General features: G+C 34.7%; 1 protein-coding gene across 1 annotated transcript in view; it reads right to left on the reverse strand.

Moving 5' to 3' along the window:
• The window catches only part of LOC126116362 (protocadherin-like wing polarity protein stan), a 365,097-nt gene that overhangs the window by 98,669 nt on the left and 254,201 nt on the right, over positions 1–12,227 (reverse strand). Inside the window, exons 30-32 of the mRNA XM_049915035.1 lie at positions 11,318–11,506; positions 10,958–11,099; positions 8,232–8,373 (exon numbers count right to left, since the gene is read on the reverse strand). Coding sequence (XP_049770992.1) covers positions 8,232–8,373; positions 10,958–11,099; positions 11,318–11,506 — 473 coding nt within the window. The remainder of the gene's footprint in view (positions 1–8,231; positions 8,374–10,957; positions 11,100–11,317; positions 11,507–12,227) is intronic.

Below are 12,227 nucleotides of genomic sequence, written 5' to 3' on the forward strand. Positions count from 1 at the left end.
CAGGTGGCTTGCGGAGTATGGATGTAGATGTAGAGCAGTTGCCTGTGAAAGGCAAAGGTCCCGAGTTCGAGTCTCTGTCCGGCACACAGTTTTAATCTGCCAGGAAGTTTCATATCAGCACATACTCTGCTGCAGAGTGAAAATCTCATTCCAAAAAACTTCTTCTCCGAAGAATAATGCTGGTTACGGGAATTTATAAGACTCTCTCTCTATTTTTGAAATAATTTAGTAGTCTAAGAATACTTTTAACTCATAGTATATTTCAACTTCCACAGAGAACGAATTCAATATTTCCCACATATAAATATTTAAACTTGTGCAAGTCAACTGACTCACCTAACTTCAGATCCGATTAAATATATTTGCAAGTGGTGTATTTTTTACAACCACATAATTTATGAACATGTCTTGCTTCTAGCAAGTCCAACACGTGAAGTACAAGTAACAATTTTTCAACTGTTCTTTTTTCTCTTTACAATAATCAACAATATAAAACACCATAAGATACATAAACACTCCCTGTTCTTCCAATATGACTTCCACGGTGCGAGCAGCAAACACTTGCCATTTGACCGTCGCGTCTACTTTGTGCTCGTGACTCCTTTCTCTCTCATACTTATTCATACATATTTTTAAAATATCATCTGTTTGAGATGGTAGAAGGACGAATGGTTCTAGAATTTATGCAGAATTTCTCAAATCACTACATATCCCTCCTCTCAGCTCGAACATGAAATATTTTATACATAATCATTATGTACATTAATATTACATATAACAACAATTCTTATTTCAAAAGTGTGCATCCCACATTTTTTTATTAACCATGCATAACCCTTTTATTTACTATTTAGTTTTTCTTTTTTCATTTTACTTTTATTATAAAACGAGAGTATTTCACTCAATTCTTTTGTATCTAGGAGTCGTGAGGCCTAAACCTTTGGGTTTCCAACCATAGCTGCATGTGTTCATGACACTTGAGTATTTTACTTTTTATTCTAATTCTTTGTACTGCTTCTTTAATACGTAATAATCTCATTAATTATAGACTGTTTGTAGTCTAGAGGAACTCTGGGCAAATGAACGTGTTCTTTTCGACCCTTGTAAACTCACATAAATCATAATAATGCTAGTGGAATATAGAATTTAAACTTACCAGAATAATTCCCATAAAAATGTGTGACTTTTGTCACAATACTGTCCCTTTCCCTTAAGATCAGTACCTATACCTTACATGTGGGTTGACCGTATGAGTGCACTTCCTCCGTACATTCTGGTAGGTACATCCCTTTATAACAAATCCCTATTCTTCAGGCCACAGGTTGTCCTATCTCCATGTAGGTATGCCTGCCCTATATCCTTAGCCAATGTCGGGTACATCCCCCTTATCCCTTATGAATAGGCCTCATGGTTCATTGCCCTATTATACATCTTCATGTATCCTATAATTAAATATTTCCTGGTAAAAATAAAAGTCTATTTTACACTTCACACTCACTTCTTAATACTTCATTTAATAGCCTAGAGTCCTTCTCTACTTTTCAACTTCTGTAATTAGATTAGATTAGATTAGATTTACTTTCATTCCAATTGATCCGTAGTGAGGAGGTCCTCCAGGATGTGGAACATGTCAGAAAAACAACAATACATGATAACTATTTACAACTAAAACAAATAAGCTAATGTACCATTCCACAGGTCCCAAGTGGAATGATCGTCATTTTTAGTGAACACTAAGAGTCACTTAACAAATACTAATGCACTGAAAGTAAAATAAAAAAGTTTATTTATTTATAAGGTAATAAACATGTAATACAACTACTGTAATACTTATTTACAATGAACACATTACTGCACTGAAATGGTGCAGAAGTTAGATTATTCTTACACACACACACACACACACACACACACACACACACACACACACACACAAATTTTCAGTGAACACATTACTGCACTGAAATTGTGCAGAAGTTATGTTGTACTTATATACAAATCAGTTGGTTTTACTAAGAAATTCATCAACGGAGTAGAAGGAGTTGGCCACCAAAAAATCCTTTAGGCTTCTCTTAAACTGAATTTCATTGGTTGTTAAGCTTTTTATGGCTGCTGGCAAGTTATTGAAAATGTGTGTTCCTGAATAATGCACACCTTTTTGCACAAGACTAAGTGACTTTGAATCCTTGTGAAGATTATTCTTATTTCTAGTATTGATTCCATGAATTGAGCTGTTGGTTTGAAAAAGTGATATATTTTTAATGACAAATTTCATTAAGGAATAAATATATTGGGAAGTTGTAGTTAGTATCCCTAGTTCCCTAAACAGGCTTCTGCAGGATGTTCTTGAGTTCACACCACATATAATTCTTACTGCACGTTTTTGTGCCCGGAGAACTTTAGCTTGGCTTGATGAATTACCCCAAAAAAATAATCCCATATGACATTATGGAATGAAAGTAAGCATAGTATGCCAGCTTTTTCATTTTTATATCCCCTATGTCTGACAAAATTCGCATTGCAAACAGAGATTTGTTAAGACGCTTCAGCAGTTCTGTGGTGTGCTCCTCCCAGTTGAATTTATTATCAAGCTGTAATCCCAAGAATTTAACACTGTCCACTTCTTCTATCTTCTTGTCATCGTATGTTAGACATATACTCTTGGGACACCCCTTACAAGTTCTGAACTGCATGTAGTGTGTTTTTTCAAAGTTTAGTGACAAAGAACTGGCTAGGAACCAGTGATTAATGTCCACAAATATTTTATTGGCTGATCTTTCTAAGACTACACTTGATTTGCTATTTATTGCAATGTTTGTATCATCGGCAAACAAAACAAACTTGGCATCTGGTAATGTTACTGATGAAAGGTCATTGATATACACAAGAAATGGAACCTTGTGGGACCCCACATGTAATTAGTTCCCACTTGGATGATGCCTGATAGCTTGATACATGTCTCTTTCCTGATAACACCCTTTGTTTCCTGCCAGAGATATAAGATACTATGTCTACTCATATTATTCAACTCACAGCAGGTACCATGTCTATGCCTAATGATCAAGTCCGACTATTCTATGACACATCACTCCATTAGAGTATTTGCTACACTGACTTTACTTAATTAAGCTCCATAATTAACTCCAATCTGGATTGTGTTCTCCTTCATTGCTCATGCCTCCTTATGTATACTCCTTGTAAAATCATCATACTTTTCTATACTTATGTATATATGTGATATGAAATCATCATAGTTCTCATATGTATATACATATATATATTTTCCTATATATACGTGTGATGTAGAACTGTCAAAATAAAAAACAATGCGTACATATTTCCTGATGTACACATACTTTCCCCCTACAACACTTGACGGTTTATTCCACTTGACAGGTTTCTACTTAGTAGTTCATTGTTTGTGTACTCATATATCTTTGTGTGTATGATGATGTGTGTTTGTGTAGCCTGATTCTTCCGCCTTCCTATCTGGAGATGAGTTGTAGGTTGTTGGAAACAACGGAGAATATGAAGGACTTCTGTGACAGAAGTAGATGAATATGGAAAGAGGGAAAAAATAGGCATCACTCTGTTTAAATAGTACCATCATATTATAATTTTCACTAATATTCATTTCATTTCGTATTTAGAGATCACTGTTCATTTGTGATCCTCTTAAGTTTTCTACTTGACTGTCATATCTGGTTTCCTACAAACTAAAATTATAGTATAGTTTAAGATTTCAGTAATAGACTAGTTAATAGTTTGAAAATAAGATTTGAAGCGAATTCAGTGCAGGAAAACTATTTTGGAAGAAACACCAAAAACAACTCTGGATCCGAAGGTCGTCACTCCGCCCGTTAACACAGAATGTTAACGTCCCTGGGGGATAAATGTGACTCCGCCCGGACCCCTGATATTAACTTCACTTGAGCAAGTGCAAACCAGTACTTCTCATTAAATTTTGTGTGACAATCACCACTTTACTAGGTAACATAACATCAGGTAAAGTTATTCTATTTATCTTGGATAAATTTGAATCCTTTCCATAGTTCATCCATACCTCTCTTCGTATTACTAAACTCAGAAGATAAAACAGGAGATACGCTCATGGAGATTACTACTGCTGCAACTTTTCGGTCTATCATTTCCTCTGCCTGTTCCTCCAGGCTACTTATATTTATCATATCTGAAGTTGCTAGTTTCTCTTTAAAGTTTCATTCCACGTTATCTACTCAAGTATTGATGCCCGCAATTTGCGACTGGGTCAGCTGTAATAACCTGTCCTGTTTCTCAACACTCTCTTTTAAAGTGTGTAATCTAAGTTTTACAGCATCAAACATAACATTACATACACTTTGAAATGATCCTAATTTTTCACCAAGTTCAGCTTTTACATTATTATATTTATCTTCAATATCCAATTCTAACTTTTTAGCTAAGTCTTGAAATTGGTTACTCTATGTCTGACTAAAGTCAGTGAACAGTTGGTTTACATGACTGCTTAACAAACTAGTTAATTCCTCTTTCAAACCTATTTTAAAATTTTCAACTTTAGTAGTTAAAGCATCAAATTCAGTCTTCAAATTTCCCATACCTTCACATAAATTACTAAAGTCTTTACTTTGAGAATCTACCTTAGCACTTAACAATCCTAAAGTTTCATTCTGAACATCCAATTTATTATTTAATTGAGTATTTACAGAGTCTAACTTAAGACTTAGTTCTTTTCTTAAAGCCTCTGAATCTGCCCTTTGGGCTTTGATTACATATACTCCTTCAGACCAGTCAGGCACCTCCTTATTCACTTTCATTTTCATGGCTGGTTCTGAGTTTTTCCCCAGTTCCTTTGTATTATCCGTAGTTCTCTTAGTTTTTGATCTAGTAATCATAAAAAAATAATAATTCTACACTGAGTATAATAACTATACTAACAGTCTATTATTCAACAGTTTCTTTTTAACTTTACACTCAAACAATCATCGTTTTGCGCTCACCCGGTATAGAGTTCTAGCTGCACTGGTTAGTGGATACGTAATCAGTACCGGTGAACAGCACCAGCACCAGCGGTGTCGAATGTTGGTTTCAGCGTCGGTGAGCATATGTTGAATCAGCACCGGTGATCAGCAACTGGTGCCGGTATCATTGGACTTTGGCTGGTTTCCACATCTGTGTCTCCACGATGTGGGTGAGAGCTGCTTACTCCCGACACCGGATCTTCTTCAATGAATTATTCTCGTCATATTTCTTCTTAGTCTAATACGTTGAAATCTTCTCACTTTTCTTTTACCACAATATCTTTCTTATGTCTTTTGCTTTATTGCATTTATTAAATCTCACCATTTGAACTTTTAGACCGAATCCAATTCCATGAAACAGTTCTCTTGTCTTATTATACCTGGTTGCTATGGCAACGCATCATATCTTCTGCTTCGATTTCCTCTCAAAATACCCATTTTCTTGAGTCCTTTTCACTGGTCGCCATGTTCTAACGCTTTAGATGATAGAATGTGTGCAGTACATATACAGACTGTATGTTTTCACTAATAAATGATGTTTCGGACAATGCAGAGTAACATTCTCGCATTCCACATATAAATATCTTCATCTTCTCGTATTTCACTCATACTTCGAGCTTTAGAAACACGTTTAATTAACATTTATAAATGAGGTGGTTTAACAACCACTCATAATTTATTAACATTTATAAATGAGTTGGTTTAACAACCACTCATAATTTATTAACATGTCTTGCTTCTAGCAAGTCCTACACGTGAAGCACAATTAACAATTTTTCAACAGTTCTTTTTTTTTTTTTTTTCTCGTTACAATAATCAACGATATAAAACACCATAAGATACATAAACACTCCTTGTTCTTCCAATTCGACATCCATGGCGCTAGCGGCAAACACTTGTACTGTCGTGTCTACCTTGTGCTCCTGACTCCTTTCCAGCCTGCACACACAAACGTGTTGCACAGTATGTACGTTCTCTCGCACTTAGTTTTAAAATATCATGTATTTGAGATGGTAGAAGGACGAGTGGTTCTAGAATTTACGTGGAAATTCTCGAATCACTACAGTATATGCAGTTCTGTTGATGAAATGTGCAGCACTGATCTCTTGAGCTGCAGAGAGATCTTTCTTTGCCTATGAAAATGTACTGAGAGATTACAGAAAAAAAAGTTTCACTTTACAAAACTTAGAAATGTCGTTAATTGTGTACTGCAATATCAAATGTAACAGAAAATTTCTTGTTAGCTGTAGTGTTAGGACAGGGATTGTAGTCAAACAGATACACATTTCAAGTGTGTTTGTCTTATGCAAGTAACATATGGAAAGAATTTTTCAGTAAAAAACTTTTTGTTAAAATATTATGAAAAGAGAAAATATTGCATCACAGGTAAGTATCTCAACTGTTTATACACTTTTTCGAGGGTCAGAATAAGAAATATTATTTTCCATAAGGATCTAGAATAACTGTATCAAAACTATAACAAAACTTTCCATGTTAATATTAGTGTTTAGTTTTCATTAAAAAGACACCAAAAGGGCTAAAACTGTTTGTTTGAATCTAAAAAGTGCTAGTCCAAGAAAATAAAGGGCTAAAATCTATCTTTTAAAATCCTAAAAATCCAGGCCCTAGCAATAATATACCAACAGAGCAAGCAAAGAAGACTGAGAAACTTGAAAACAGGAGAGCCAGTTAAAAGCGGGAAAAAATTGAATCAAAAAATAAAAGATAAAAAACTGTAGAAAAAATGGAAAAAAATCAAGAGAAATTAAATTCACTTGATGGAAAGATGTAATTTTGTTCTGCAAGCTTTCTAAGCAGATGATATAACCTACTGTGACAGACAACTTCAAAGAAAATTTGAGTAAGACTGTGGATAATTTTATTGGTCATGCTATTGTTATAGTGGGAGGTTTGTACACTGCTATTGCACAGACAAGGCACTGATTATGTCTTGCCACTACCAATAAATAGTGGTGAGACACAGCAGCTGATGTTTCGATGTCAGAGTATGTGCAGAGAGGCTTCATCGCCAACTGTAGCTCAAAGGAATATGCTAGACGGAAGAACCTGTGAACTCAAAACAAACAGTGCCAAAGAAGAGAATATCAATCCTGGATGTATATTTTTAGGCAGTCTCCTGTTTGAAGTCACTGGGTCGACATCTTATGATAACACGTCATGAGACATCTCATGAGACATACTGCGTGTAATGGAATCTGAGAATAAAGTAATTTGTCAGCAAGAACTCCAGTCTACTAATTTAAGCAAATTGGGTAAATAACTGTTTTGTGTGGTGTACTACAGTTCGAGAACTGTATGGGAGTACTCCATGATTGGTATGTGACAGTATTATGCAGTAGCACTAACACAAATTTGTGTAGGACCCCTGGACTCTTAACATGTTGTCAGCAAATATACAACTGCCTTTACCATTCCATCTGTCTCCAAACTCTACTTAGAATTGTTACTATTCGTATTTGGATATTCATGCACTCTCCTCTCTCTAACTTACTTTTTTACAACTTCTTACACTTTTCAATCACTGAGGCATGTCCCATGTTCATCCATCATATTCATACGTCCCATATTCATCCATCATATTCATACATATCTACCTCATAAATATGAACTGTATAATCCAGTATTATTATTGTTGCTATCATGTTTATGATTTAGGTTTCCAGTTGTCAATATTATAACTGATAATTACAATTTTCCTTCGCTTCATTGAATCAAGCTTTCCTTGCTCCATTTCGTTTCATATTAGAGTTTTTGGTGAGAAATGTTTTTGTTTTGATTATATCTGACATCTCTTACCACGATCTGTGTTCCACTTTGCCATTTCAATACATGTTTGCCATTCTTTCCCTTTCTGTTGGAAAAGTGGTGTAATATCATGGATGTGGAAAACTACTGCAAAGCCGTAATTGCCTCACATGATGCACCATTCATTTGCTTACATGTATGTCATATGCATATCAGATTGTAAAACATTTTCTTAAATTAGAATGTAAACCATGGAAAGTGCTGAACAAAATGATAATTGTTCACTGCACAACCCATTCAAGAAAAGAAAAAAATGTTCAAATATTATTACTATTACTAACAACAACAACAACAACAACAACAATATAAAGCAACAAGTGGTAGCATTTAAGTATGTTAGTTAAGGGCTTATAGAAACTAGGGTCTACTTTAATTTTCCAAATTTACCTGTTGATCAACAATATCTACAAGAACAGCAAATATTGATAGGTGATTGCAGGTACAATTAATAAGAAATGGCCTTGTTATAGAAACTGTCCAGTCAGTAGGTATGTCTGTCAAACAGCCAGATCGTGACCATTCACCAATTCTAAATGGAAAACAAAAGACATGACAAAATTAAAATTTTGGACAGCATTTATGAAAGTAACATAATATTCCAGTTACCATATCAAAAGAATAGGATGAATAATACTAATGCAATAATAACAGGAAAGTCAGATACCAATATATGCAAGAACAACAACTGAAATTGTTGAATAGTGTGGAAACTGTGGGATAGTGGGGAAAAACAGATAACACATACACAATAGTGAACTTTAAAACAACAATATTTTCAACTCAATTAAATTCACTGATATGAAATATATGGAGGTAATGAGGATGATCAGTGAAGACAAAAATGATGCAATGAGATGAAATGATATCAATTACATAAACTTAGAAATGCTGTGACTTTGCCAGACAGAGTCTCAAACTCTGGTTTTCTGTATTTCATAAGGCAGTCTGAGCACTCATTCCTGCTTTACTTAAACTGTCCTTCCTATTAGTTCAAAACAAACACTGACTGTTCTTGATTCCAGATTAGAGAAGCAGATATGATGGAGAATCATGGTTTTCTCTGTCACACAGGTTATACATAAACTGAATTAATTTAAGTTTCAGTTTCACAGTTTAAATTTGCAAATGAAATAAATAAAAGGATATAGCCGCAGAAGTATGGTACTTGACTGAATAAGGTTTGCATAAAGATTTTCATCTGGATTTTGGTATTAGGTACAACAACATCATTTGACAGTGCAGAGAGAATACAGTAGTGTGTATTCACTATCTAAAATTGTTTTCACTATGCAAAATACCTTACTGGAAGTAGTACGATTTAATTCATGATGTTTCTGGCAAGAAATCAGAGATCATGACGGTACCGCTGGAACGGTCTATACTTGCACAAAAGATGTGACAAAAAATCAACAGGCATTTCTCAACAGCAGTAGCCAAGAAAGTATATTGTTGTTTTTGCTATGTTGATACAAGTAGCATAACAACACTAATCAAAACTGACATCAACCTGAAGAAAAATTTTATTTATATGTCTTTTAATGTAGTTGCGTCACATGCGGCTCCTTCAAATTAATAACTCTGAACACCAAGCCATTAGAAAAATATTTGTTCTGGAACACACAGCATTATGGGACATTCAACCAAACTGGAAAAGTGTTTATAAGGAATCTGCTTGTTTATTTTCAAAAGTTATTAATTCAAAAAGTCCATAATTTTCTAGAAGAAAAATCACATGACGAGCATGTCAAAACATGATCACTGGCAAACGAAAAAGTCAAGAAAGCACATAATTTGGTAGTCAATAACAGGTGACTAAATTATACTTCACAAGAAGTATTAACTGTGAGAAAGTTTAGTGCTTGGTAGGTTTTCCACAACTGATGAACGCCATCGAAAAGCAACAACTGAATAATTTTGAAAAATATCAAATATACTGTGCAGTAGCCTATTACTGTAGGTTATATGAAGATCAACTAAAGCATGTCAGAAATGAAAAAAGAAGCAGCTGTAGATGGATATTTTGCAAAAATTTGGATCTCCATACAGAAATACTGTTGCACTCAATGTACTGACCTAAAATGGAGCTAAAAAAAAGTCTTTCACCACCAGGCCAAAAAATTCTCGCTTTAGTACTGAATGGATGGAACATTAATTTGGTGGCCTTGATTTTTCTTTCTGCGATGTTGAGAAAAATCTAAATTGGTACGGCCTAGACAAAGTTTCGATTCGCAGACCTCCTGAATACAAGTTCTATGTCATGTGCCACTTAAACCAACATGATATGAGATAGTAAGCAAATAGTACAAATTATTTGTTGGAGGATGTGGTTAGCTGGTCGAAGTGTTGAGTCAGCAGTTCCTTCAAAACATGCTATTTTTTAAGTATACATAATACACAGGTGTAATAGAAGTGAAGACTAAATTTATATTTTAGATATAAATTTATGTGTTAGATATATGGGGATCAACTGGTTAATTATAAGCACATAATTTCAATGTGATTGCCAGGTGAACATGGACTATCACTGCAGGTTATAGCTTTCTGGTAAATATAGGATATCACTGAGAGTGAGTCTGGCAGAGAAACGAACGCATGGATCTAATCTAATGCAATTGCTTTTATGACTGCATACACAGTGAAGCCTTCATTGAAATATATGAGTGACTGAGAAAATTTTGGTTATTTGAGAAGACAATCCTTGCAGATTTCTTTACTGTTCTATTTACTGTAACTGTAATATACTATCCTCTGATTAACACATTAACTGCATATTTTTTATTGCTGTTCTGTTCCAAATATGAGAAATGTTAAAAGTACATGGAGAGAAAGAAAAAAAAATGGTATGTGACAATAAATGTGAAAACAAATACCTACACAAACAAAAAAAGCATGCACAAATCAAAACAATTATGTGTGTTCTTCTGGGTCTACAAGTTTTTTCAGATGAAGAATTATTCTAATCCCTTCATAGAAGGGACACAGAACAACATAATATAATCAAGTAAATGAAAAATGAAGGATCAGTGATTAATCAAGTCAACACATTATTGCATTTAAGTCAATACATATGAAGAACAAACAAGAAACAAAATAAGAAATAAAACACATCATACCCTTTCACAGTACTCCAATGGACACACTGTGGATTTATACGAGGAGAGATTGGTTGAATATCTGTATCCAGCCACATTCTTAGCAGTATAGGAGAAGGCAGAGGACCACTGTCTGTCAATGATTTGTACTTATTATCAGAACCTGTGAAGAAATATGTCTTTTCAAGCAGTGCTGTAATTGTACAATGGATTCCCATAAGAAATAATAAAATAAACTACTACTTTAATACACAATTTTATAAAAAATACGTTAAACTGCAAACAGAAGCTACACTATTCAAACTACTGAAACAAATCAATACTGAAATTTGAGCTCTTCTAGCATTTCATTGTCAGTTAAACATAAAGTTTGAAACATACCTTGGTCATTAACTGGTACCAATATTGCAAGAGATATTACAGGTGATCCAACACGTAGTTCAACACCCCATCTTCGAACAACAGTCTCATCATATCTTTCAGGCAGCAATGTACCTACACTGCGATACTCTGCGTAACTCAATACTGCCTGTCTGCTACCAAGAAAGCTTGTGTGTGTAGTCAGTTCCCCTGTAAACAATTTTTTTGTCACTGCATTAAGAGTCACAGAAACATGATTTAAATATTCATTTGCTGGCAACCATACCTTGTATCAATTCAGAAAAATTCTAACAGAATTGATATTTGAAAATATAATGTAAATGCCAGACAAAAAATGTACTCACCAAGCAGCGGCAGGAGAACATATATATACAGGTATTAAGCCTTTGGAGCCAGTGGCTCCTTTTTCTCGCAAGAAGGTTGAAGGGGATGGAAGATGGGTGAAGGAAAAGGACTGGTGAGGTTTGGAAAAAGGAGTAGAGTTCGGGAATGTCGCCCAAAATGCCAGGTCAGGGAAGACTTAATGGATGGCATGAGAAGGAAAGACTGATTGATGGGGACTGCACTGGATAAGATTTCAAGAATTGATATTTAGTTTCAGCCTACTGAAGAGAGTGGCTTCAAATAATTTTTCAGTGAGAAGTCTATACCTCAGGGTGTATACATGGACAAGGAAAAAAAAATTCCCGGATTTCCCGGTTAAAAATACACTTTCTCCCGGGTGACAGTACCTTTTCCCTTATCAATCCTTTGAATGGTTATGGTTTTATACCCGGGCATACAATATTCCGACACGTTAGAAAACAAAACTCAGGGAAAAAAGACACGTTTTGGAAACATCTTTGATGTGTAGCAACATGTAGGCTGCGTATTTTCGTATTACGAAAGTATACACTGGAATTCCAGCAAA

This window comes from Schistocerca cancellata, chromosome 1 (genome assembly GCF_023864275.1).
Source record: "Schistocerca cancellata isolate TAMUIC-IGC-003103 chromosome 1, iqSchCanc2.1, whole genome shotgun sequence".
NCBI lineage: Eukaryota > Metazoa > Arthropoda > Insecta > Orthoptera > Acrididae > Schistocerca > Schistocerca cancellata.